This window comes from Coturnix japonica, chromosome 27, assembly GCF_054131305.1.
Source record: "Coturnix japonica strain WE chromosome 27, WE-NBRP24, whole genome shotgun sequence".
Lineage (NCBI taxonomy): Eukaryota > Metazoa > Chordata > Aves > Galliformes > Phasianidae > Coturnix > Coturnix japonica.
The window spans coordinates 809987-836382 of NC_140689.1; the positions used below are offsets into that span (position 1 = coordinate 809987).

At 54.5% G+C, this 26396-nt stretch overlaps 3 protein-coding genes across 3 annotated transcripts; all 3 read right to left on the reverse strand.

The window, feature by feature from the left end:
- Positions 1-1010: 1010 nt before the first annotated feature.
- On the reverse strand, positions 1011-4681 carry LOC146756318 (uncharacterized). The gene is made up of 8 exons (XM_085524306.1): positions 4555-4681; positions 4293-4354; positions 3860-4010; positions 3398-3654; positions 3126-3211; positions 2471-2562; positions 1859-1967; positions 1011-1536 (listed from the first exon to the last, which is right to left on the reverse strand). Exons 1-8 carry the CDS (start codon positions 4679-4681, stop codon positions 1011-1013), a joined length of 1410 nt encoding a protein of 469 aa, XP_085380432.1.
- Positions 4682-12799: 8118 nt separating this feature from the next.
- On the reverse strand, positions 12800-16510 carry LOC146756319 (uncharacterized). Its single transcript, XM_085524362.1, has 8 exons — positions 16344-16510; positions 16082-16143; positions 15648-15798; positions 15186-15442; positions 14915-15000; positions 14260-14351; positions 13648-13750; positions 12800-13325 (listed from the first exon to the last, which is right to left on the reverse strand). The coding sequence occupies exons 1-8, from the start codon at positions 16468-16470 to the stop codon at positions 12800-12802; spliced, it is 1404 nt and encodes a 467-aa protein (XP_085380488.1). The 5' UTR covers positions 16471-16510.
- Positions 16511-19753: 3243 nt separating this feature from the next.
- Positions 19754-23467, reverse strand: LOC146756320 (uncharacterized). Its single transcript, XM_085524363.1, has 9 exons — positions 23298-23467; positions 23036-23097; positions 22603-22753; positions 22141-22397; positions 21869-21954; positions 21214-21305; positions 20602-20704; positions 20183-20279; positions 19754-20083 (listed from the first exon to the last, which is right to left on the reverse strand). The coding sequence occupies exons 1-9, from the start codon at positions 23422-23424 to the stop codon at positions 19754-19756; spliced, it is 1305 nt and encodes a 434-aa protein (XP_085380489.1). The 5' UTR covers positions 23425-23467.
- Positions 23468-26396: the final 2929 nt, after the last annotated feature.

Genomic DNA, 26396 nt, shown 5'->3' on the forward strand with positions numbered 1-26396 from the left:
ACGTAGCCGCTCCCCTGAGAGCTGCCGGGCTTCTCCTCAGCCCGGGGGTTCCTGCTTGAAGGAAACACCCGAAATCCCCCTTGAACCACGCGGTCAGTCGCTGCTGATCGGTCCGGGACGGCTCCGAGTCAGGCGACTTCAGCGATCAAAACCTCTGCTTCTCTTCAGGGAGGTGACACTGTCTCACTCCCATTATCAGAGCGAGAGGGAGGTTCTTTTAATGTACATGTACACGACAGAGAGATTAAGACACAGGTAGTTAAATGTTTTGTTTGCCCGTCCAGTTTATTGCCAATTAAGTTGCTTAGGGAGATGTGGAAGGGAAGACGGGCAATAGAAAAGGTAGGAAATAAAAGCAAACAGTATATAGGAAACAAAAGAGAGATGGTCACTGCCATGGGTTAGGGATAGGGTTGGGTTTGGGGTTGGGGTTAAGTTTATGTAGGTCCAGATGTTGATCTTCTGAAGTGATGTGCCATCAGGTGTTGTTGTTTGGCTGATGTAAACAGCAGTTGTCCCAACTTATCAATAAGTAAAACAGAGGTGGAGTTTGCTCTCCTTGGAGAGGCAGCTTCTGGTTTGGGGATCTCAGCAGTAAGGGAGGTGCCCACCTGTATCCTGTTTCTCACAGGATACGATGGTATCGTTCCCCAGTTCTCCCATACCAAGCTGGAGTGAGGTTTTGGTCCCAGATCTTCCAGCAGGAAACACTGCTGAGCACTGTCTTCCAAAGGCAAACAGCTCCAAAGAAATGCTTTCCAGTGTCAAACTGTCCTCCAAGTGACGGTGATTGCCACAGCCACCTCTCATGTCCTGGATACGTCAGAGTCTTATGGCAAGAAGTGCCTCCAAAAGCCAACTTGGAGCCAGAACCAAAGAAGGGTTCAGATGGGCACCCAGGAATGGCACAGCTAGGAATGGCACAGCTAGGAATGGCACAGCTAGGAATGGCACAGCTGTTTGGCAGCCTCAGGTGGAGCTGTGCTTCTTTTGGGCACCCCACGCCCTGGTCAGCGTGGACAGGACATCCCCCACCTGGGGAGCCCCGCTTTGCTCTTTGGTGGCTGACTCTGCAGAGATCCGCTCCCCTTGTGCCTCAGTGGCAGCAGACCAAAGGAGCTGTAGGTGCGCTCCTTGGGCAGGCTGGTCTCGGAGCTCGAGGACCATAGGGCTGCCAGTGGTGTCTGTGGCACGGCTGGGGCTCCACTGCGCTTGGCCTTTCTGAGCTTGGCCTGGGGCTTTTTTGGCTCTTCTACTACAGTGGGGACCCTCACAAAGTCCGGGTCTTCTTCTTCTATGGCAATTGGAGGTTGCTCTGCCTCTGCTGGTGCTGGTCCCATCTCTGCCTCTTTGCTTTCGGTAGCAGATTGCACTTCATCCTCTTTGGTTTCTGGAGAGCTTTTTGCCTCGGTCTCTAAGCTTTCGGAAGAGCTTTTGACCTCGGCCTCTTTGCTTTTTTTGGAGCGTTTTGCCTTCTTCTTCTTTTTCTTACACTTCTTCTTGTCAGAAGGCGCCTGCAGTTCCTCTGTCTCCTCACTGCAAAGACACAAGGGGAGGGGTCAGCCTGAGTGGGTGATGGTTTTGGGGCCGTATCCTGCAACCCCGAGCCAGGACCCTTGGCTGCAATGCAGCCTTCCCCATGCACAGCTCTTGGGTTGCACTGGAGATCTCCTGAGGGCTGAAGAGGGGCCAGCCATGTGAAATGGAGGCTCGCAGCAGCCCAATCCCACCCCTCCTTGTGCTGCACTCAGCACCGCTGTGTGGCCCCGAACAGTGACTGTGTGGGGCTGGGGAATGGGCTCTTTAAAGGCCAAGGAAACACCCCGTGCAGACCCCAACCCTGAGCCTGCAGTCTCACCTGTCCTCCTCCTCCTCATCGCTTTCTGCCTCTTTGGGCGGTTCTTCCACCAGAAAGGTGACAGTGATCCAGCTGGGGAGGGGTGGCAATGCTGGAGGTTCCTCTGCAGCTGGGAAGGAGAGATCTGGTCAGAGGAGACTGATCCTGAACCTGCTGCCTGGTGACAGGCAGGGCTGCTCAGGCCTGACCCAAACCACCCAAGATGGCCGCTCTGCCATCTCCACAGACTGTGGGCCCTCTGTGCCTTGTGCCCAGCTCCTCCTCTCCGGGATGCAGCTCTGTGTTGGGAGTGCATGAGTGGCATCAGCTTTGGGAAGGAGGAGCTGGGTGGTGCCTGTGAGGTGACAGCCTCTTTTGGGGGCTCATTTCCTGGGGGGAGGACAAGGCCCAGGAGCCCCCCTTCTCTTGCCATACCCAGGGCTGGGGGCTCTGTGGGAACATCACACCCAGATCCTGGATTTCATCAGGGCAACTTGTGCTCAGGAGGAGAGGCAGTGCCAGGCTGAAGTCAATGGTTATGGCAGTCAGAGCTTTTGGGTGATGGTGGGCTGGGCATTTTCCCATCGCACGTTGGTTGTATGTGGGATGGAGAGGAGCTGGCGGCTGCTTTACCTTTCTTGGCCTGGACAAGAGGTAGCAATGGGACTCGTGGGGGTCTGCAGCGTTGCCCGGGTGGTGGTTTGGGTGCAAACTCCCGACGAAACCTGGACAAAAGGAGGAGACACGAGTGTGACCCAGGGCTCCAGCTGCCCTTTCTGATCACTGTCGTCACCTGCTCACAGGCAGACAGTCACCTTGCCTAAAAGCCGTTCCTCCCCAGTGTCCACAGCCTCAGTACCAAGGGCTGTCCTGGGAAATCACAGAATCAATCACAGAATGACCCGGGTTGGAAGGGACTGGACTCAAGGATCATGTTTCAACCCCCTGCTCGCAGGGCACCAAACATCCACATTCACTAGATCAGGTTGCCCAGAGCCCCGTCCAACCTGGCCTTGAACGCCTCCAAGGACGGGGCATCCACAACCTAAAATGGAGCCACCCAGGCCACGATGGGATGAAAATGTCCCCTAAATCCCTTCATCTCTCCCATCAGATCTATCTGAGGACAAGCTGGAACACAAGAGCTGCCCATTTTCTGCCTCGCTCCTCTGAGCTATTTCTGCCTGTGTTCCCATGGCAGGACACTCGTGGTCACAAGGAGCAAATGCTGCTGCAGGAGAGCTGAGCAGCTGCGTCAAGCAGGGGCTGCAGCCACAAATGCACTCACCTGGGAAAGACAACGACTCGGCCAGAGAGTGTCAGGGAGGCAACCGCTGTCACCGGGGTCACCACCATGTCCAGCAGCCAGGGCGCCTGCAGGGGAGGAACAGGGAGGATGTGGGACGTCCTGGTCACGGCTGAGGCACTGGAGGCTGCTGGAGGAGCCCAAGGCTGGCAGAGCTGGCAGCACCGCAGCACTTGCATGGCCCGAGCAGCAGGCCAGGTCCTGGAGAGCCACGTGCAGGCAGCACAAGGGCCATGGAGAAACCAAAACCTTACCTTGAAAACAACCTTCTCGAGTTTCTCCTTCCCGCAGATCTTCTCAAGGAAGTCATAGTAGAACTTCATTTGGACTCTTGCTCTCTCGATGAGGAGGACTCCGATGTCCTTCAGGACAAAGGCGATGTCCTCCCCCTTCCTCAGGCACTGGGAGACGAGCGTTGTGGTGCCAAATATGCAGGCCTTCCCAGTCTGCCAGCTCACAGATGCGGCCTCAGCCACCTCAGCGTATTTGAGGGTCTCCATTTTATTGAGGCCTGGAAAATCACACCAGAATGTCAGAGTCCATCACACGGTGGCTCTTCCAGCGCTGCCTCCCAAGTGCTACTCATTGCAGTCGCCAGCCAGGACAAGACCATGTTCGGACGGGCTCCATGGAGGGGGAGGTTTGATTTCAGAATGGAGGCTGTAGCCCCGTTTGTCCTGTCTGGGCAGCCAGAAAGGGTTGAAGCCCCCTCCTACCTGGCGGGTATTCCTCGTTCATCTGGTCATGGATGCTCGCAAGGTTCTTGGCCAGGTGAAACACAGGCCACTGCATGGTCATGTTTCCTTTCCCAACTCTGATCCGTTCAGAGACAATGCTGAAGGAACCGAAGGTGGGAACTCGGACCCCCTGTGCATGGAAGAGAAGGGAAGGGCCAAAGGGTTAAGGCCGGAGGAAGAGCTGAATGCTGCCCTGTGCGGGGACTGTGCTTTTGGAGTGGGTTCAGCCCCAGCACACTACAGCACACAGCACAAGTCATAGCCCATATGCACGAGGCCCACTGGTACTTTACAGGGATTTGGGGCCAAGTTCCCTGCTTTCTGCGGAGGGGAAGTCACTGCCTTGTGTGGCCAAACGCAAAGGACTCCGCAGCCCTCCAAACAGGCCAGCAGGAAGAAGGCGCCGACCCACCTTGCGTAGCACTAGCTGCTCTTGTATGTGCGCGGCCACCGCATCCCAGACAGCAAGTCGCTCTGGAGGGCAGAGGAAAAGCAGGTCACACTCTGCATCTGCCGCTTCCCAAGGGCGCTTCTCTCAGCCCGGGAGGGAGGTGGCAGATGGAAAGTGTCGGCACCGTCCCCAGCTCTGAGATGATCCCCATGCTGTGTCTGGCCCGCTCAGCGCCAGCACTTGGAGGCAGCTCTGCTCCAGTGGTGGCTGCAGACCCACGTACCTTTGGCGGTGGCCTCTGGCGTTTTGTAGTCACGCTGTGGAGCTGGGCCATCCTGCCAGAATCTCATCTTGGCCCGCTTCACCACAGCAGGGCGCTCCGCGTTGGCAACAGCCACGTGGGAACTCATCCCTTCCAGATGCGTCTGCTCTCTGTCAGATGCTCCTTCAGGATGCAGGACCCAGCACTGGGAACTGCATGCAGAACCCTCCCGGGTGGCCGTGTCATAAACGTGGCCACGGCGACGCGGTGACAGCGTGGCCAGTGCTGGCAGCTGCCCATTATGACACGGCACCAGCCCAGCTCTGCCCCGTGCTGGTTGGTACTCCCCATTCCTGGAGCCCTTGTGTGCCAGCAGCACCACACCAGGAGGAGGCAGTGGGCCCCGTGGGCAGGCTGGTTCTGAAACACCATTCTGAATCACAGAATCACAGAATCATAGAATTATCAAGGTTGGAAAAGACCTAGAAGATCATCCAGTCCAACCATCACCAATACTTCCCAGTTAAATCATATCCCTAAACACACAACACATATGACACATAAAGACCACATAGGACCCCATAAGAACCCCATAAGGACCGCATAGGACCCCATAATGACCCCATAAAGACCCCATAAAGACCGCATAGGACCCCATTAGTATCCCATATGCACCAGAAAGGACCCATAAGGAATCACAGAATCACAGAATGATCAAGGTTGGAAAAGACCTAGAAGATCATCCATTCCAACCATCACCAATACTTCCCAGTTAAATCATATCCCTCAACACAACATCCAGACGTTTCTTGAACACCCCCATGGTCGGTGATTCCACCACCTCCCTGTTCAGTGCATTCCAGTGCCTGACCACTCTTTTCAAGAAGTAACACTTCCTAATGTCCAGCCTGAATCTGCCCTGCCACAGCTTTGAACCATTCCCTCTAGTTCTATCACAGTCTACATGAGAGAAGAGGCCGACCCCCAGCTCACTACAACCTCCCTTCAGTGAGATGCTGAGCCCACCGGCATCTGAGGCTCTTCCTGTGCTGGCCTGAGCTTCTCGCTCCTACACGTCTGTCATCTGCTGACCTGGAGCTCGGTGGCTGCAGTGCTCACTTACTCCCTTTGTACACCAAGGGCAGGCTGGCCTTGGAGCTCGCTGAAGACCATGGGGTGGGTTTCACTGCCTTGACTCAGCCCAGCTCTGCTGGGTTTGGCGTGATGCTTTTCAGGCAACACCCATGGCCTCGTAGTGATGGCCAGCTGAACGTCCGAGGAGCAAGAGACGTTGCAATGAAAAGGCAATACCCTGAAAAGCAGTTTGGATGTGGCACTAGTTTGCAGTCACAATACAGATTGGAAGACAAAAACACAAACATGTCTTTTGAGTGGTGAATTGCGTTGATTTGACATGGAGGAGTCCAGGCCATCAGCACATTGCTGGGAGACAGGCTGCTGTTGGCTGGGCACAGGGCAACCAGGGGATACTCACTGGGGTGGGGGCAGCAGACATCCAGAAACTGTGAGCAAGAATTGAGTCTGCAGGGGCTGGAATAACTCCTGAGCAAGCAAAGCTTCATGTTTACCCATGTGTACCCATAGGTAGTGAGGAAGTACCCCAAGTTTACCCATAGGTAGTAAGGGAGGAAATAGATTTGGGGGCTAAAAATTGATATTTAAGGGACAAACTGCCTTCTTTTGGAGATAAATGTGCTATTTAGGGGAGGAATTGTCTAATTCCTTCTGCCGTTGGGCTCCACAAGCCCCTTCCTTCTTGGCTGCGGCCCAGCAAGCCCCCTTCCTTCTGTGCTGTGCACCAGCCAGCCCATCATGTTTACCCATCACAGAATCACGCACAGAATCACAGAATGACCCGGGTTGGAAGGGACCTCAAGGATTATGTGGTTCCAACTCCCCTGCCTAGCAGGGCCACCAAACATACACCTTTACTAGATCAGGTTGCCCAGGGCCCCGTCCAACCTGGTCTTGAACACCTCCAAGGACGGGGCACCAACAAGCTCCCTGGGCAGCCTGGGCCTAACCACTCTCCTAGTAAAGAACCTCCCCCTAACATCCAACCTAAATCTTCCCTCTTTTAACTTAAAACCATTTCCCTGTGTCCTGCTATTGTCAGCCCTTTCGAAGAGTTTACTCCCCTCCTGGGAGTAAGTTCCCTTCAGGTATTGAAAGGCTACAGTGAGGTCACCCCGCAACCTTCTCTTCTCTAGGCTGAACAAGCTCAACTCCCTCAGCCTGTCCTCATAGGGGAGGTGCTCCAGCCCCCTGATCATCTTCGTGGCCCTCCTCTGGACCCTTTCCAAAATCTCCATGTCTTTTTTGTACTGAGGGCTCCACACCTGGACACAGTACTCCAGATGGGGCCTCACAAGAGCAGAGTAGAGAGGGACAATCACCTCCCTATCCCTGCTGACCACCCCTCTCCTGATGGAGCCCAGGATCCCATTTGCTTTCAGGGCTGCCAGTGCGCACTGCTGACTCATGTTGAGTCTCTCGTCCATCAGGACCCCCAGGTCCTTCTCTGCCGAGCTGCTCTCAAGGACCACTCCTCCCAGCTTGTACAGGTGCCTGGGGTTCTTCCGGCCCAAGTGCCAAACCTTGCACTTTGCGGTGTTGAACCTCATTAGGTTCACCGGAGCCCAGCTTTCCAGCCTGTCAAGGTCCCTCTGAATGGCATCTCTTCCTTCCACCGTATTGACCGCACCACTCAGCTTGGTGTCGTCAGCAAACTTGCTGAGGGTGCACTCAATTCCATCACTGATGTCATTAATAAAGATTTTAAAGTGCACCGGTCCCAAGACAGACACTTGTGGGACACTGCTCATTACCGACCTCCACTGGACATAGAGCCATTGACCACCACCCTCTGTCTGCGGCCTTTCAACCAATTGCTTATCCATCGAGTTGTCCACCCATCAAACCCACTTCCCTCCAATTTGGAGATGAGGATGTGGTGGGGGACCATGTCAAAGGCATTGCTCAGGTCCAGGTAAATGACATCGGTCGCCTTCCGTTCTTCCACCAACGCCGTCACTCCATCATAGAAGGCCACAAGATTAGTTAAGCATGACGTTCCCCTGGTGAAGCCATGCTGGCTGTCTCGGATCACATGCTTGTTCTTTATGTGATCAAGCATGTTGTCCACGAGGATCTGTTCCATAATCTTCCCAGGCATGGAGGTGAGACTCACCGGCCTGTAGTTCCCTGGGTCCTCCCTGCTCACCTTCTTGTATATGGGAGTGATGTGACCCTTCCTCCAATCGTCCGGGACCTCACCTGACAGCCACGACTTCTCAAATATGATGGAGAGTGGCTCAGCAACCACCTCAGCCAGCTCCTTCAGGACCCTGGGATGCACGCCATCTGGACCCATAGCCTTGTACTCATTCAGTCTAAGGAGGCACTCTCGGACTTGCTCTACCCTTACAGTGGGGAGGGATTTACCTCCTTGGTCCCCACATAGAGGTTTGGGGATGCAGGGCTTAGGGACGTGAAAAAGACTAGAATCCTGGCCACCAGTGAAGACCGAGGTGAAGAACTCATTCAGCACCTCAGCTTTCTCTTCATCTGTTGAAGCCAGTTCTCCTTTTAAACTTACCAAAGTAGGTACGCCCATTTTGGCCTGTCTCTTCTGGCCAATGTACCTGTAGAAGGTTTTCTTATTGTTTTTCACATCCCTCGCCAAGTTCAGTTCTGCCTGCACCTTGGCTTCCCTGATCCCACGTCTGCAAGTCCGGATGGCATCCCTGTATTCTTCCCAGGTGACACAGCCTTGTTTCCAGAGCTTGTACACCCCTTTCTTCGCCCTCAGTTCTCTCAGCAGGTCCTTGCTGAGCCATGCCAGTTTCCTACCTCGCCTGCCCACTTTCTTAATCAGGGGAATGGAGACCTCTTGTGCTGCCAGGAGGGCATCCTTGAAGAGCAGCCAGCTCTCCTCAACATCCTTGTCTTTGAGGGCAACGCGCCAGGGGATCTTGGCCAGCAATCCATTGAGTAGCTTGAAGTCTGCTCTTCTAAAGTTCAGCGTCCTGCTCCTGCTCTTTGCCAGGTCCACATCGCTTGAGATCACAAACTCAACCAGGGCATGGTCGCTGGAGCACAGGCAGCCTCCAACCTTGACGCTTTTGATGATCTCCTCAGCGTTGGTGAGCAGCAGGTCCAGCAACACTTCACCTCTGGTCGGTCTGTCCAATACCTGAACCAGAAAGCTATCATCAATGGATTCCAAGAGCCTTCTGGAGCTCTTGCAGCTCGCCGTGTGGTTTTCCAAACAGATGTCAAGATGGTTGAAGTCCCCCACCAGGACACAAGCCCGTGAGCCAGACGCCTCACGCATCTGGAGCAAGAAAGCCTCGTCAACAGCCTCCCCTTGATCAGGTGGCCTGTAGTATACCCCGAATACCAGCTGACCTTTATTAGTCCCATCTCTAATCCTAACCCACAGGCTCTCAACCTGTTCCTGACTGTTTCTCACAGGGAGCTCCTCGCAGTTTATCCAGTCTCTGACATAGAGATCAACTCTCCCACCCTTCCTACCTCGCCTATCTCTCCTAAAGAGTCTATAGCCATCCATGGCAGTATCCCAATTGTGGGAGTCATCCCATCATGTTTCTGTGATAGCAACAATGTCATAACTTTCAGAGTGCATCACAGTTTCCAGTTCTTCCTGCTTGTTACTCAGGCTACGTGCATTAGTATAAAGGCACTTCAGCCAGGATATCCGTCTCGCCACCTTTATAAGGGATCCAGGATCTGCTAGAACAGCAGCATCCCCAGCATCCCCATGCCCTACTCCCTCCCTTTGCACTCTGCCATCATTGCCCACAGAGTTTGGTACAATCCCTCGAATGACCCGTTTAACCCCAGTAGCCCTTATTTGCCCCCTTCCCCCTTCGTTCCTTGTTTAAAGACCTGTCCATGAGTCCCGCCAATTCTTCAGCTAATATCCTCTTACCCCTCAGGGACAGGCTGCTTGCATCAGCAGCCATCATGCCGGGTGCAGTGTAGATTGTCCCATGGTCAAAAAAGCCAAAATTCATGTGTCTGCACCAGCTCTTAAGCCATCTATTTAAGAGTTGGGTTTTTTGGATCCTCCCTGTACCTTTCCCTGACACCACGGGTGTAGAAGAAAAGACCACCTGCACCCCAGCTCCTTCAAGTAATTGCCCAATTCCCCTGAAGTCTTTCTTGATAGACCTCAGGCTTACCTTATCAACTTCCTCGCTGCCAGCCTGAATTATTAGAAGTGGGTAATAATCCAAAGGCTGAAACAACCCAGGAATTATCTTTGAAGTGTCCCTGCCCCGTGCCCCAGGAAGGCAGCACACCTCTCTGCGGGTAGGGTCAGGCCGGCATATAGGGCCTTCTGTTCCTTGCAGAAGGGAGTCACCTACGACAATCACCCTTTTGTCCTTACGGGTAGAAGCAGTCTTGAGGCTTGGGGGTGACTGCTTCGCCTGAGGAAACCTCATGGGTGAACCTGTCTCCACGCTCTCACTCGTCCCCCCCTCAAATTCCAGTGCCTCAAACCTGTTTCACAGAGGCACCTGGGGAGCCGGGGATGGTCGGGATGGGGAATGCCCACTCTGCCGAGCAGGTACCTGTTTCCACTCCTCCTCCCTTCTCAAATTGCTGCTGGGGGGAAGAGAGGACAGGGGGCTCGCTGCAGCGCTGTCAGCTGGCTGGTTCCCCTTTGCCACCTGTTTGTAACGATCAGGGGCTGACATGCTCCATTAGTAGCCTCATCCGTGTGCTGAGAACCTGAGGCTGAGAGGGACTGACACCACCAGTCAATCTCCCTCTCACACTCTTTTATAGTCCTCAGCCTCTCCACTTCCTCCTTCAGGTCAACTACGAGGCTGAGCAAGTAGTTCACCTGGTCGCAGCGAACACAATCCCTGCCTCCCTCACCCAGCACTGCAAGGGCCAGGCTGTGGCACTCAGTACAGCCAGAGACCTGCACACCAGCATCTCGGGTTGGGGGCTCAGTCTGAGTCTCCTCAGACTTTTTTGCAGCACCTTCCTATAGGGCATGTGCAGGACCTCAGTCTGGGTCTCTGCAGTCTTCTTGGTTGCTGCCTCCCGTTTCTGAGAGCTTGGGACCCTTGTCTGGGCCTCCTCAGTATTTCTGGCAGCACCTTCCGCCGGGGAGCAACCATGTCAAAGCAGAAGACATAACCAGCACTGAAACAAGAAGTCACGCGGTGTAAGAACCCTGACTCCTCCTGCCCGTCTCTGGTGGGCAGCGACTCGTCGCTCCCTGGGCCCGTTTAAATCTCCCGCCGTTGCCAGGCAACGCCCAGGCCACGTCCTGTCAGTCACGTCAGTCACGTCAGTCACGTAGCCGCTCCCCTGAGAGCTGCCGGGCTTCTCCTCAGCCCGGGGGTTCCTGCTTGAAGGAAACACCCGAAATCCCCCTTGAACCACGCGGTCAGTCGCTGCTGATCGGTCCGGGACGGCTCCGAGTCAGGCGACATCAGCGATCAAAAGGGATGTGTACCCCATAGTCATGTTTACCCCGTCTTTAGCCATAGGTAGTGATATTTAAGGGAGGAGATAAGAGATATTTAAGGGAGGCTAAAAATTGATATTTAAGGGACAAACTGCCTTCTTTTGGAGATAAATGTGCTATTTAGGGGAGCAATTGTCTAATTCCTTCTGCCGTTGGGCTCCTCAAGCCCCTTCCTCCTTGGCTGCGGCCCAGCAAGCCCCCTTCCTTCTGTGCTCTGCACCAGCCAGCCCACTTCCATTTGCCATAGAGTCCAACAGCCCCACAACCATCTGGGTTTCAGCACATCAAGCTCCCTTCCCTCTGGGTTTTGGTCCGGTTTCACACCAGCCAGCCCACTTCCATCTGCCATGGGGCCCAGCACCCAAAGCTTCGTGTTTACCCAGTATCCCTATGTGTAGCTGAGCCTCAGGGAGATTGTGAACCTAAAGTAGTCAGCCAGTGAGAAACAAGGGGAGAAAGAGATCGGCGTTGGGTAACGGGGCATAAGAGATGTAACGCTGTTTTCTGTGCTGCTCTCCTGCTTGCAGGACGCCCACCGCTGTAATTGCCAGTAAAATCTGCTTTATCACAGGAACCGTCCTGATAAATTCTCTGGACGTTTCCAACATCAGGCTGTGGTTTAGGCCCTTGGGCTTGTGCCTGCCTGAAACAATGTGCATTTCCAAATGGCTCATGGCAGGAAATGAAGGCAAGAGAACACTGAGCTCTTCTGCCAATTTCCAGAACTGGGACGGAGACAGGAGAGCATGCTTAGCCTTGTGTTGTCGGTTGTATCCAGCCATGGCAACCACAGCTGAAGCATCTTCCATCTTCATTAGGCATTCCTCTGCCTGTTCCTTTTTGTCTCTGTTTGATGCCAAGGCTCCAAGGGGGTCTCGGAAGGAAGAGTCCCCATTGTCCCTCTACCTCTGCTTCTCTTCAGGGAGGTGACACTGTCTCACTCCCATTATCAGAGCGAGAGGGAAGTTCTTTTAATGTACGTGTACCCGACGGAGAGATTAAGACACAAGGAGTTAAATGTTTTGTTTGCCCGTCCAGTTTATTGCCAATTAAGTTGCTTAGGGAGATGTGGAAGGGAAGACGGGCAATAGAAAAGGTAGGAAATAAAAGCAAACAGTATATAGGAAACAAAAGAGAGATGGTCACTGCCATGGGTTAGGGACAGGGTTGGGTTTGGGGTTGGGGTTAAGTTTATGTAGGTCCAGATGTTGATCTTCTGAAGTGATGTGCCATCAGGTGTTGTTGTTTTGCTGATGAAAACAGCAGTTGTCCCAACTTATCAATAAGTCCAACAGAGGTGGAGTTCGCTCTCCTTGGAGTGGCAGCTTCTGGTTTGGGGATCTCAGCAGTAAGGGAGGTGCCCACCTGTATCCTGTTTCTCACAGGATACGATGGTATCGTTCCCCAGTTCTCCCATACCGAGCTGGAGTGAGGTTTTGGTCCCAGATCTTCCAGCAGGAAACACTTCTGAGCACTGTCTTCCAAAGGCAAACAGCTCCAAAGAAATGCTTTCCAATGTCAAACTGTCCTCCAAGTGACGGTGATTGCCACAGCCACCTCTCATGTCCTGGATACGTCAGAGTCTTATGGCAAGAAGTGCCTCCGAAAGCCAACTTGGAGCCAGAACCAAAGAAGGGTTCAGATGGGCACCCAGTAATGGCACAGCTAGGAATGGCACAGCTGTTTGGCAGCCTCAGGTGGAGCTGTGCTTCTTTTGGGCACCCCATGCCCTGGTCAGTGTGGACAGGACATCCCCCACCTGGGGAGCCCCGCTTTGCTCTTTGGTGGCTGACTCTGCAGAGATCCGCTCCCCTTGTGCCTCAGTGGCAGCAGACCAAAGGAGCTGTAGGTGCGCTCCTTGGGCAGGCTGGTCTCGGAGCTCGAGGACCATAGGGCTGCCAGTGGTGTCTGTGGCACGGCTGGGGCTCCACTGCGCTTGGCCTTTCTGAGCTTGGCCTGGGGCTTTTTTGGCTCTTCTACTACAGTGGGGACCCTCACAAAGTCTGGGTCTTCTTCTTCTATGGCAATTGGAGGTTGCTCTGCCTCTGCTGGTGCTGGTCCCATCTCTGCCTCTTTGCTTTCAGTAGCAGATTGCACTTCATCCTCTTTGGTTTCTGGAGAGCTTTTTTCCTCGGTCTCTAAGCTTTCAGAAGAGCTTTTGACCTCGGCCTCTTTGCTTTTTTTGGAGCGTTTTGCCTTCTTCTTCTTTTTCTTACGCTTCTTCTTGTCAGAAGGCGCCTGCAGTTCCTCTGTCTCCTCACTGCAAAGACACAAGGGGAGGGGTCAGCCTGAGTGGGTGATGGTTTTGGGGCCGTATCCTGCAACCCCGAGCCAGGACCCTTGGCTGCAATGCAGCCTTCCCCATGCACAGCTCTTGGGTTGCACTGGAGCTCTCCTGAGGGCTGAAGAGGGGCCAGCCATGTGAAATGGAGGCTCGCAGCAGCCCAATCCCACCCCTCCTTGTGCTACACTCAGCACCGCTGTGTGGCCCCGAACAGTGACTGTGTGGGGCTGGGGAATGGGCTCTTTAAAGGCCAAGGAAACACCCCGTGCAGACCCCAACCCTGAGCCTGCAGTCTCACCTGTCCTCCTCCTCCTCATCGCTTTCTGCCTCTTTGGGCGGTTCTTCCACCAGAAAGGTGACAGTGATCCAGCTGGGGAGGGGTGGCAATGCTGGAGGTTCCTCTGCAGCTGGGAAGGAGAGATCTGGTCAGAGGAGACTGATCCTGAACCTGCTGCCTGGTGACAGGCAGGGCTGCTCAGGCCTGACCCAAACCACCCAAGATGGACGCTCTGCCATCTCCACAGACTGTGGGCCCTCTGTGCCTTGTGCCCAGCTCCTCCTCTCCGGGATGCAGCTCTGTGTTGGGAGTGCATGAGTGGCATCAGCTTTGGGAAGGAGGAGCTGGGTGGTGCCTGTGAGGTGACAGCCTCTTTTGGGGGCTCATTTCCTGGGGGGAGGACAAGGCCCAGGAGCCCCCCTTCTCTTGCCATACCCAGGGCTGGGGGCTCTGTGGGAACATCACACCTAGATCCTGGATTTCATCAGGGCAACTTGTGCTCAGGAGGAGAGGCAGTGCAGGGCTGGAGTCAATGGTTATGGCAGTCAGAGCTTTTGGGTGATGGTGGGCTGGGCATTTTCCCATCGCACGTTGGTTGTATGTGGGATGGAGAGGAGCTGGCGGCTGCTTTACCTTTTTTGGCCTGGACAAGAGGTAGCAATGGGACTCGTGGGGGTCTGCAGCGTTGCCCGGGTGGTGGTTTGGGTGCAAACTCCCGACGAAACCTGGACAAAAGGAGGAGACACGAGTGTGACCCAGGGCTCCAGCTGCCCTTTCTGATCACTGTCATCACCTGCTCACAGGCAGACGGTCACCTTGCCTAAAAGCCGCACCTCCCCAGTGTCCACAGCCCCAGTACCAAGGGCTGTCCTGGGAAATCACAGAATCAATCACAGAATGACCCGGGTTGGAAGGGACTGGACTCAAGGATCATGTTTCAACCCCCTGATCGCAGGGCACCAAACATCCACATTCACTAGATCAGGTTGCCCAGTGCCCCGTCCAACCTGGCCTTGAACGCCTCCAAGGACGGGTCATCCACAACCTAAAATGGAGCCACCCAGGCCACGATGGGATGAAAATGTCCCCTAAATCCCTTCATCTCTCCCATCAAATCTATCTGAGGACAAGCTGGAACACGAGAGCTGCCCATTTTCTGCCTCGCTCCACTGAGCTAATTCTGCCTGTGTTCCCATGGCAGGACACTCGTGGTCACAAGGAGCAAATGCTGCTGCAGGAGAGCTGAGCAGCTGCGTCAAGCAGGGGCTGCAGCCACAAATGCACCCACCTGGGAAAGACAACGACTCGGCCAGAGAGTGTCAGGGAGGCAACCGCTGTCACCGGGGTCACCACCATGTCCAGCAGCCAGGGCGCCTGCAGGGGAGGAACAGGGAGGATGTGGGACGTCCTGGTCACGCTGAGGCACTGGAGGCTGCTGGAGGAGCACAAGGCCGGCAGAGCTGGCAGCACCGCAGCACTTGCATTGCCCGAGCAGCAGGCCAGGTCCTGGAGAGCCACGTGCAGGCAGCGCAAGGGCCGTGGAGAAACCAAAACCTTACCTTGAAAACAACCTTCTCGAGTTTCTCCTTCCCGCAGATCTTCTCAAGGAAGTCATAGTAGAACTTCATTTGGACCCTCGCTCTCTCGATGAGGAGCACTCCGATGTCCTTCAGGACAAAGGCGATGTCCTCCCCCTTCCTCAGGCACTGGGAGACGAGCGTTGTGGTGCCAAATATGCAGGCCTTCCCAGTCTGCCAGCTCACAGATGCGGCCTCAGCCACCTCAGCGTATTTGAGGGTCTCCATTTTATTGAGGCCTGGAAAATCACACCAGAATGTCAGAGTCCATCACGCGGTGGGTCTTCCAGCACTGCCACCCAACTGCTACACATTGCAGTCGCCAGCCAGGACAAGCTCATGTTTGGACGGGCTCCATGGAGGGGGAGGTTTGATTTCAGAATGGAGGCTGTAGCCCCGTTTGTCCTGTCTGGGCAGCCAGAAAGGGTTGAAGCCCCATCCTACCTGGCGGGTATTCCTCGTTCATCTGGTCATGGATGCTCGCAAGGTTCTTGGCCAGGTGAAACACAGGCAACTGCATGGTCATGTTTCCTTTCCCAACTCTGATCCGTTCAGAGACAATGCTGAAGGAACCGAAGGTGGGAACTCGGACCCCCTGTGCATGGAAGAGAAGGGAAGGGCCAAAGGGTTAAGGCTGGAGGAAGAGCTGAAGGCTGCCCTGTGTGGGGACTGTGCTTTTGGAGTGGATTCAGCCCCAGCACACTACAGCACACAGCACAAGTCATAGCCTGTATGCACAAGGCCCACTGGTACTTTACAGTGACTTTGGGGCCAAGTTCCCTGCTTTCTGCGGAGGGGAAGTCACTGCCTTCTGTGGCCAAACGCAAAGGACTCTGCAGCCCTCCAAACAGGCCAGCAGGAAGAAGGCGTCGACCCACCTTGCGTAGCAGGAGCTGCTCTTGTATGTGCGTGGCCACCGCATCCCAGACAGCAAGTCGCTCTGGAGGGCAGAGGAAAAGCAGGTCACACTCTGCATCTGCCGCTTCCCAAGGGCGCTTCTCTCAGCCCGGGACGGAGGTGGCAGATGGAAAGTGTCGGCACCGTCCCCAGCCCTGAGATGATCCCCATGCTGTGTCAGGCCCGCTCAGCGCCAGCACTTGGAGGCAGCTCTGCTCCAGTGGTGGCTGCAGACCCACGTACCTTTGGCGGTGACCTCTGGCGTTTTGTAGTCACGCTGTGGAGCTGGGCCATCCTGCCAGAATCTCATCTTGGCCCGCTTCACCGCAGCAGGGCGCTCCGCGTTGGCAACAGCCACGTGGGAACTCATCCCTTCCAGATGCGTCTGCTCTCTGTCAGATGCTCCTTCAGGATGCAGGACATAGCACTGGGCACTGCCTGCAGAACCCTCCCGGGTGGCCATGTCATAAACGTGGCCACGGCGACGCGGTGACAGCGTGGCCAGTGCTGGCAGCTGCCCATTATGACACGGCACCAGCCCAGCTCTGCCCCGTGCTGGTTGGCACTCCCCATTCCTGGAGCCCTTGTGTGCCAGCAGCACCTCACCAGAGGAGGAGGCAGTGGGCCCCGTGGGCAGGCTGGTTCTGAAACACCATTCTGAATCACAGAATCACAGAATCATAGAATTATCAAGGTTGGAAAAGACCTAGAAGATCATCCAGTCCAACCATCAGCAATACTTCCCAGTTAAATCATATCCCTAAACACAACAACACATAGGACACATGAAGACCACATAGGACCCCATAAGAACCCCATAAGGACCGCATAGGACCCCATAATGACCCCATAAAGACCCCATAAAGACGGCATAGGACCCCATTAGTATCCCATATGCACCACAAAGGACCCATAAGGAATCACAGAATCACAGAATGATCAAGGTTGGAAAAGACCTAGAAGATCATCCAGTCCAACCATCACCAATACTTCCCAGTTAAATCATATCCCTCAACACAACATCCAAATGTTTCTTGAACACTCCCATGGTCGGTGACTCCACCACCTCCCTGTTCAGTGCATTCTAGTGCCTGACCACCCTTTCCAAGAAGTAATACTTCCTAATGTCCAGCCTGAATCTGCCCTGCCACAGCTTTGAACCATTCTTTCTAGTTCTATCACAGTCTACATGAGAGAAGAGGCCGACCACCAGCTCACTACAACCTCCCTTCAGTGAGATGCTGAGCCCACCGGCATCTGAGGCTCTTCCTGTGCTGGCCTGAGCTTCTCGCTCCTACACGTCCGTCATCTGCTGACCGGGAGCTCGGTGGCTGCAGCGCTCACTTACTCCCTTTGGACACCGAGGGCAGGCTGGCCTTGGAGCTCGCTGAAGACTATGGGGTGGGTTTCACTGCCTTGACTCAGCCCAGCTCTGCTGGGTTTGGCGTGATGCTTTTCAGGCAACACCCATGGCCTCGTAGTGATGGCCAGCTGAAGGTCCAAAGAGCAAGAGACGTTGCAAAGGAAAGGCAATACCCTGAAAAGCAGTTTGGATGTGGCACTAGTTTGCAGTCACAATACAGATTGGAAGACAAAAACACAAACATGTCTTTTGAGTGGTGAATTGCATTGATTTGACATGGAGGAGTCCAGGCCATCAGCACACTGCTGGGAGACAGGCTGCTGTTGGCTGCGCACAGGGCAACCAGGGGATACTCACTGGGGTGGGGGCAGCAGACATCCAGAAACTGTGAGCAAGAATTGAGTCTGCAGGGGCTGGAATAACTCCTGAGCAAGCAAAGCTTCATGTTTACCCATGTGTACCCATAGGTAGTGAGGAAGTACCCCAAGTTTACCCATAGGTAGTAAGGGAGGAAATAGATTTTGGGGCTAAAAATTGATATTTAAGGGACAAACTGCCTTCTTTTGGAGATAAATGTGCTATTTAGGGGAGCAATTGTCTAATTCCTTCTGCCGTTGGGCTCCTCAAGCCCCTTCCTCCTTGGCTGCGGCCCAGCAAGCCCCCTTCCTTCTGTGCTCTGCACCAGCCAGCCCACTTCCATTTGCCATGGGGTCTAACAGGCCTTCAACCATCTGGGTTTCAGCATATCAAGCTCCCTTCCTTCTGGGTTTTGGTCCGGTTTCACACCAGCCAGCCCACTTCCATCTGCCATGGGGCCCAGCACCCAAAGCTTCGTGTTTACCCAGTATCCCTATGTGTAGATGAGCCTTAGGGAGATTGTGAACCTAAAGTAGTCAGCCAGTGAGAAACCAGGGGAGAAAGAGATCGGCGTTGGGTAACAGGGCATAAGAGATGTAACGCTGTTTTCTGTGCTGCTCTCCTGCTTGCAGGACGCCCGCCGCTGCAATTCCCAGTAAAATCTGCTTTATCACAGGAACCGTCCTGATAAATTCTCTGGATGTTTCCAACATCAGGCTGTGGTTTAGGCCCTTGGGCTTGTGCCTGCCTGAAACAACGTGCATTTCCGAATGGCTCACGGCAGTAAATGAAGGCAAGAGAACACTGAGCTCTTCTGCCTATTTCCAGAACTGGGACGGAGACAGGAGAGCATGCTTAGCCTTGGGTTGTTGGTTGTATCCAGCCATGGCAACCACAGCTGAAGCATCTTCCATCTTCATTAGGCATTCCTCTGCCTGTTCCTTTTTGTCTCTGTTTGATGCCAAGGCTCCAAGGAATGCAGGCACCCCGTCTGTCAGAGCCCAGGGGTCTCGGAAGGAAGAGTCCCCATTGTCCCTCTACCTCTGCTTCTCTTCAGGGAGGTGACACTGTCTCACTCCCATTATCAGAGCGAGAGGGAGGTTCTTTTAATATACGTGTACCCGACGGAGAGATTAAGACTCAAGGAGTTGAATGTTTTGTTTGCCCGTCCAGTTTATTGCCAATCAAATTGTTTAGGGAGATGTGGAAAGGAAGACAGGCAATAGAAAAGGTAGGAAATAAAAGCAAACAGTATACAGGAAACGAAAGAGAGATGGTCAGATGGTCACTACCATGGGTTAGGGTTAGGGTTGTTGTTGGGGTTAGGGTTAGGGTTGGGGTTAAGTTTATGTAGGTCCAGATGTTGATCTTCTGAAGTGATGTGCCATCAGGTGTTGTTGTTTGGCTGATGAAAACAGCAGTTGTCCCAACTTATCAATACGTCCAACAGAGGTGGAGTTCGCTGTCCTTGGAGTGGCAGCTTCTGGTTTGGGGATCTCAGCAGTAAGGGAGGTGCCCACATGTATCCTGTTTCTCAAAGGATACGATGGTATCGTTCCCAGTTCTCCCATACCAAGCTGGAGTGAGGTTTTGGTCACAGATCTTCCAGCAGGAAACACTGCTGAGCACTGTCTTCCAAAGGCAAACAGCTCCAAAGAAATGCTTTCCAGTGTCAAACTGTCCTCCAAGTGACGGTGATTGCCACAGCCACCTCTCATGTCCTGGGTAACTCAGAGTCTTATGGCAAGAAGTGCCTCCGAAAGCCAACTTGGAGCCAGAACCAAAGAAGGGTTCAGATGGGCACCCAGGAATGGCACAGCTAGGAATGGCAGAGATAGGAATGGCAGAGATAGGAATGGCACAGCTAGGAATGGCACAGCTGTTTGGCAGCCTCAGGTGGAGCTGTGCTTCTTTTGGGCACCCCATGCCCTGGTCAGTGTGGACAGGACATCCCCCACCTGGGGAGCCCCGCTTTGCTCTTTGGTGGCTGACTCTGCAGAGATCCGCTCCCCTTGTGCCTCAGTGGCAGCAGACCAAAGGAGCTGTAGGTGCGCTCCTTGGGCAGGCTGGTCTCAGAGCTCGAGGACCATAGGGCTGCCAGTGGTGTCTGTGGCACGGCTGGGGCTCCACTGCGCTTGGCCTTTCTGAGCTTGGCCTGGGGCTTTTTTGGCTCTTCTACTACAGTGGGGACCCTCACAAAGTCCGGGTCTTCTTCTTCTATGGCAACTGGAGGTTGCTCTGCCTCTGCTGGTGCTGGTCCCATCTCTGCCTCTTTGCTTTCGGTAGGAGATTGCACTTCATCCTCTTTGGTTTCTGGAGAGCTTTTTGCCTCGGTCTCTAAGCTTTCAGAAGAGCTTTTGACCTCGGCCTCTTTGCTTTTTTTGGAGCGTTTTGCCTTCTTCTTCTTTTTCTTACGCTTCTTCTTGTCAGAAGGCGCCTGCAGTTCCTCTGTCTCCTCACTGCAAAGACACAAGGGGAGGGGTCAGCCTGAGTGGGTGATGGTTTTGGGGCCGTATCCTGCAACCCCGAGCCAGGACCCTTGGCTGCAATGCAGCCTTCCCCACGCACAGCTCTTGGGTTGCACTGGAGCTCTCCTGAGGGCTGAAGAGGGGCCAGCCATGTGAAATGGAGGCTCGCAGAAGCCCAATCCCACCCCTCCTTGTGCTGCACTCAGCACCGCTGTGTGGCCCCGAACAGTGACTGTGTGGGGCTGGAGAATGAGCTCTTTAAAGGCCAAGGAAACACCCCGTGCAGACCCCAACCCTGAGCCTGCAGTCTCACCTGTCCTCCTCCTCCTCATCGCTTTCTGCCTCTTTGGGCGGTTCTTCCACCAGAAAGGTGACAGTGATCCAGCTGGGGAGGGGTGGCAATGCTGGAGGTTCCTCTGCAGCTGGGAAGGAGAGATCTGGTCAGAGGAGACTGATCCTGAACCTGCTGCCTGGTGACAGGCAGGGCTGCTCAGGCCTGGCCCAAACCACCCAAGATGGACGCTCTTCCATCTCCACAGACTGTGGGCCCTCTGTGCCTTGTGCCCAGCTCCTCCTCTCCGGGATGCAGCTCTGTGTTGGGAGTGCATGAGTGGCATCAGCTTTGGGAAGGAGGAGCTGGGTGGTGCCTGTGAGGTGACAGCCTCTTTTGGGGGCTCATTTCCTGGGGGGAGGACAAGGCCCAGGAGCCCCCCTTCTCTTGCCATACCCAGGGCTGGGGGCTCTGTGGGAACATCACACCTAGATCCTGGATTTCATCAGGGCAACTTGTGCTCAGGAGGAGAGGCAGTGCAGGGCTGGAGTCAATGGTTATGGCAGTCAGAGCTTTTGGGTGATGGTGGGCTGGGCATTTTCCCATCGCACGTTGGTTGTATGTGGGATGGAGAGGAGCTGGCGGCTGCTTTACCTTTTTTGGCCTGGACAAGAGGTAGCAATGGGACTCGTGGGGGTCTGCAGCGTTGCCCGGGTGGTGGTTTGGGTGCAAACTCCCGACGAAACCTGGACAAAAGAAAGAGACACGAGTGTGACCCAGGGCTCCAGCTGCCCTTTCTGCTCACTGTCATCACCTGCTCACAGGCAGACGGTCACCTTGCCTAAAAGCCGCACCTCCCCAGTGTCCACAGCCCCAGTACCAAGGGCTGTCCTGGGAAATCACAGAATCAATCACAGAATGACCCTGGTTGGAAGGGACTGGACTCAAGGATCATGTTTCAACCCCCTGCTCGCAGGGCACCAAACATCCACATTCACTAGATCAGGTTGCCCAGAGCCCCGTCCAACCTGGCCTTGAACGCCTCCAAGAACGGGGCATCCACAACCTAAAATGGAGCCACCCAGGCCACGATGGGATGAAAATGTCCCCTAAATCCCTTCATCTCTCCCATCAGATCTATCTGAGGACAAGCTGGAACACAAGAGCTGCCCATTTTCTGCCTCGCTCCTCTGAGCTATTTCTGCCTGTGTTCCCATGGCAGGACACTCGTGGTCACAAGGAGCAAATGCTGCTGCAGGAGAGCTGAGCAGCTGCATCAAGCAGGGGCTGCAGCCACAAATGCACTCACCTGGGAAAGACAACGACTCGGCCAGAGAGTGTCAGGGAGGCAACCGCTGTCACCGGGGACACCACCATGTCCAGCAGCCAGGGCGCCTGCAGGGGAGGAACAGGGAGGATGTGGGACGTCCTGGTCACGGCTGAGGCACTGGAGGCTGCTGGAGGAGCCCAAGGCTGGCAGAGCTGGCAGCACCGCAGCACTTGCATTGCCCGAGCAGCAGGCCAGGTCCTGGAGAGCCACATGCAGGCAGCGCAAGGGCCATGGAGAAACCAAAACCTCACCTTGAAAACAACCTTCTCGAGTTTCTCCTTCCCGCAGATCTTCTCAAGGAAGTCATAGTAGAACTTCATTTGGACCCTCGCTCTCTCGATGAGGAGCACTCCGATGTCCTTCAGGAAAAAGGCGATGTCCTCCCCCTTCCTCAGGCACTGGGAGACGAGCGTTGTGGTGCCAAATATGCAGGCCTTCCCAGTCTGCCAGCTCACAGATGCGGCCTCAGCCACATCAGCGTATTTGAGGGTCTCCATTTTATTGAGGCCTGGAAAATCACACCAGAATGTCAGAGTCCATCACACAGTGGCTCTTCCAGCACTGCCACCCAACTGCTACTCATTGCAGTCGCCAGCCAGGACAAGCTCATGTTCGGACGGGCTCCATGGAGGGGGAGGTTTGATTTCAGAATGGAGGCTGTAGCCCCGTTTGTCCTGTCTGGGCAGCCAGAAAGGGTTGAAGCCCCATCCTACCTGGCGGGTATTCCTCGTTCATCTGGTCATGGATGCTCGCAAGGTTCTTAGCCAGGTGAAACACAGGCCACTGCATGGTCATGTTTCCTTTCCCAACTCTGATCCGTTCAGAGACAATGCTGAAGGAACCGAAGGTGGGAACTCGGACTCCCTGTGCATGGAATAGAAGGGAAGGGCCAAAGGGTTAAGGCTGGAGGAAGAGCTGAATGCTGCCCTGTGCGGGGACTGTGCTTTTGGACTGGGATCAGCCCCAGCACACTACAGCACACAGCACAAGTCATAGCCCGTATGCACGAGGCCCACTGGTACTTTACAGGGATTTGGGGCCAAGTTCCCTGCTTTCTGCGGAGGGGAAGTCACTGCCTTCTGTGGCCAAATGCAAAGGACTCTGCAGCCCTCCAAACAGGCCAGCAGGAAGAAGGCGCCGACCCACCTTGCGTAGCAGGAGCTGCTCTTGTATGTGCGCGGCCACCGCATCCCAGACAGCAACTCGCTCTGGAGGGCAGAGGAAAAGCAGGTCACACTCTGCATCTGCCGCTTCCCAAGGGCGCTTCTCTCAGCCCGGGACGGAGGTGGCAGATGGAAAGTGTCGGCACCGTCCCCAGCCCTGAGATGATCCCCATGCTGGGTCAGGCCCGCTCAGCACCAGCACTTGGAGGCAGCTCTGCTCCAGTGGTGGCTGCAGACCCATGTACCTTTGGCGGTGGCCTCTGGCGTTTTGTAGTCACGCTGTGGAGCTGGGCCATCCTGCCAGAATCTCATCTTGGCCCGCTTCACCGCAGCAGGGCGCTCCGCGTTGGCAACAGCCACGTGGGAACTCATCCCTTCCAGATGCGTCTGCTCTCTGTCAGATGCTCCTTCAGGATGCAGGACCCAGCACTGGGCACTGCCTGCAGAACCCTCCCGGGTGGCCGTGTCATAGACGTGGCCACGGCGACGCGGTGACAGCGTGGCCAGTGCTGGCAGCTGCCCATTATGACACGGCACCAGCCCAGCTCTGCCCCGTGCTGGTTGGCACTCCCCATTCCTGGAGCCCTTGTGTGCCAGCAGCACCACACCAGAGGAGGAGGCAGTGGGCCCCGTGGGCAGGCTGGTTCTGAATCACCATTCTGAATCACAGAATCACAGAATCATAGAATTATCAAGGTTGGAAAAGACCTAGAAGATCATCCAGTCCAACCATCACCAATACTTCCCAGTTAAATCATATCCCTAAACACAACAACACATAGGACACATAAAGACCACATAGGACCCCATAAGAACCCCATAAGGACCGCATAGGAGCCTATAATGACCCCATAAAGACCCCATAAAGACGGCATAGGACCCCATTAGTATCCCATATGCACCACAAAGGACCCATAAGGAATCACAGAATCACAGAATGATCAAGGTTGGAAAAGACCTAGAAGATCATCCAGTCCAACCATCACCAATACTTCCCAGTTAAATCATATCCCTAAACACAACATCCAGACGTTTCTTGAACACCCCCATGGTCGGTGATTCCACCACCTCTCTGTTCCCAATTCCTAATGTCCAGCCTGAATCTGCCCTGCCACAGCTTTGAACCATTCCCTCTAGTTCTATCACTGTCTACATGAGAGAAGAGGCCGACCCCCAGCTCACTACAACCTCCCTTCAGTGAGATGCTGAGCCCACCGGCATCTGAGGCTCTTCCTGTGCTGGCCTGAGCTTCTCGCTCCTACAAGTCTGTCATCTGCTGACCGGGAGCTCGGTGGCTGCAGCGCTCACTTACTCCCTTTGTACACCGAGGGCAGGCTGGCCTTGGAGCTCGCTGAAGACCATGGGGTGGGTTTCACTGCCTTGACTCAGCCCAGCTCTGCTGGGTTTGGCGTGATGCTTTTCAGGCAACACCCATGGCCTCGTAGTGATGGCCAGCTGAACGTCCGAAGAGTAAGAGACGTTGCAAAGAAAAGGCAATACCCTGAAAAGCAGTTTGGATGTGGCACTAGTTTGCAGTCACAATACAGATTGGAAGACAAAAACACAAACATGTCTTTTGAGTGGTGAATTGCATTGATTTGACATGGAGGAGTCCAGGCCATCAGCACACTGCTGAGAGACAGGCTGCTGTTGGCTGGGCACAGGGCAACCAGGGGATACTCACTGGGGTGGGGGCAGCAGACATCCAGAAACTGTGAGCAAGAATTGAGTCTGCAGGGGCTGGAATAACTCCTGAGCAAGCAAAGCTTCATGTTTACCCATGTGTACCCATAGGTAGTGAGGAAGTACCCCAAGTTTACCCATAGGTAGTAAGGGAGGAAATAGATTTGGGGGCTAAAAATTGATATTTAAGGGACAAACTGCCTTCTTTTGGAGATAAATGTGCTATTTAGGGGAGGAATTGTCTAATTCCTTCTGCCGTTGGGCTCCACAAGCCCCTTCCTTCTTGGCTGCGGCCCAGCAAGCCCCCTTCCTTCTGTGCTGTGCACCAGCCAGCCCATCATGTTTACCCATCACAGAATCACGCACAGAATCACAGAATGACCCGGGTTGGAAGGGACCTCAAGGATTATGTGGTTCCAACTCCCCTGCCTAGCAGGGCCACCAAACATACACCTTTACTAGATCAGGTTGCCCAGGGCCCCGTCCAACCTGGTCTTGAACACCTCCAAGGACGGGGCACCAACAAGCTCCCTGGGCAGCCTGGGCCTAACCACTCTCCTAGTAAAGAACCTCCCCCTAACATCCAACCTAAATCTTCCCTCTTTTAACTTAAAACCATTTCCCTGTGTCCTGCTATTGTCAGCCCTGTCGAAGAGTTTACTCCCCTCCTGGGAGTAAGTTCCCTTCAGGTACTGAAAGGCTGCAGTGAGGTCACCCCACAACCTTCTCTTCTCTAGGCTGAACAAGCTCAACTCCCTCAGCCTGTCCTCATAGGGGAGGTGCTCCAGCCCCCTGATCATCTTCGTGGCCCTCCTCTGGACCCTTTCCAAAATCTCCATGTCTTTTTTGTACTGAGGACTCCACACCTGGACACAATACTCCAGATGGGGCCTCACAAGAGCAGAGTAGAGAGGGACAATCACCTCCCTATCCCTGCTGACCACCCCTCTCCTGATGGAGCCCAGGATCCCATTTGCTTTCCGGGCTGCCAGTGCGCACTGCTGGCTCATGTTGAGTCTCTCGTCCATCAGGACCCCCAGGTCCTTCTCTGCCGAGCTGCTCTCAAGGACCACTCCTCCCAGCCTGTACAGGTGCCTGGGGTTCTTCCGGCCCAAGTGCCAAACCTTGCACTTTGCCGTGTTGAACCTCATTAGGTTCACCGGAGCCCAGCTTTCCAGCCTGTCAAGGTCCCTCTGAATGGCATCCCTTCCTTCCACCGTATTGACCGCACCACTCAGCTTGGTGTCGTCAGCAAACTTGCTGAGGGTGCACTCAATTCCATCACTGATGTCATTAATAAAGATTTTAAAGTGCACCGGTCCCAAGACAGACACTTGTGGGACACTGCTCATTACCGACCTCCACTGGACATAGAGCCATTGACCACCACCCTCTGTCTGCGGCCTTTCAACCAATTGCTTATCCATCGAGTTGTCCACCCATCAAACCCACTTCCCTCCAATTTGGAGATGAGGATGTGGTGGGGGACCATGTCAAAGGCATTGCTCAGGTCCAGGTAAATGACATCGGTCGCCTTCCGTTCTTCCACCAATGCCGTCACTCCATCATAGAAGGCCACAAGATTAGTTAAGCGTGACGTTCCCCTGGTGAAGCCATGCTGGCTGTCTCGGATCACATGCTCATTCTTTATGTGATCAAGC

What these genes read in the sequence shown, in the direction of transcription:
- LOC146756318 (XM_085524306.1), bottom strand. Translation starts at nt 4,681, where the DNA reads ATGAGTTCCCACGTGGCTGTTGCCAACGCGGAGCGCCCTGCTGTGGTG. An exon ending in GAACGAGGAATACCCGCCAG is followed by an intron (nt 3,655 to 3,859) that starts GTAGGAGGGGGC and finishes GTGATTTTCCAG; the next exon opens with GCCTCAATAAAATGGAGACC. An exon ending in TCGAGAAGGTTGTTTTCAAG is followed by an intron (nt 3,212 to 3,397) that starts GTAAGGTTTTGG and finishes CCTCCCCTGCAG; the next exon opens with GCGCCCTGGCTGCTGGACAT.
- LOC146756319 (XM_085524362.1), bottom strand. Translation starts at nt 16,470, where the DNA reads ATGAGTTCCCACGTGGCTGTTGCCAACGCGGAGCGCCCTGCTGCGGTG. An exon ending in GCCAGAGGTCACCGCCAAAG is followed by an intron (nt 16,144 to 16,343) that starts GTACGTGGGTCT and finishes TCTGCCCTCCAG; the next exon opens with AGCGACTTGCTGTCTGGGAT. An exon ending in TCTTGTCCAGGCCAAAAAAG is followed by an intron (nt 13,751 to 14,259) that starts GTAAAGCAGCCG and finishes TCCCAGCTGCAG; the next exon opens with AGGAACCTCCAGCATTGCCA.
- LOC146756320 (XM_085524363.1), bottom strand. Translation starts at nt 23,424, where the DNA reads ATGAGTTCCCACGTGGCTGTTGCCAACGCGGAGCGCCCTGCTGCGGTG. An exon ending in TCTTGTCCAGGCCAAAAAAG is followed by an intron (nt 20,705 to 21,213) that starts GTAAAGCAGCCG and finishes TCCCAGCTGCAG; the next exon opens with AGGAACCTCCAGCATTGCCA. An exon ending in AAAAAAGCAAAGAGGCCGAG is followed by an intron (nt 20,084 to 20,182) that starts GTCAAAAGCTCT and finishes AAAGAGGCAGAG; the next exon opens with ATGGGACCAGCACCAGCAGA.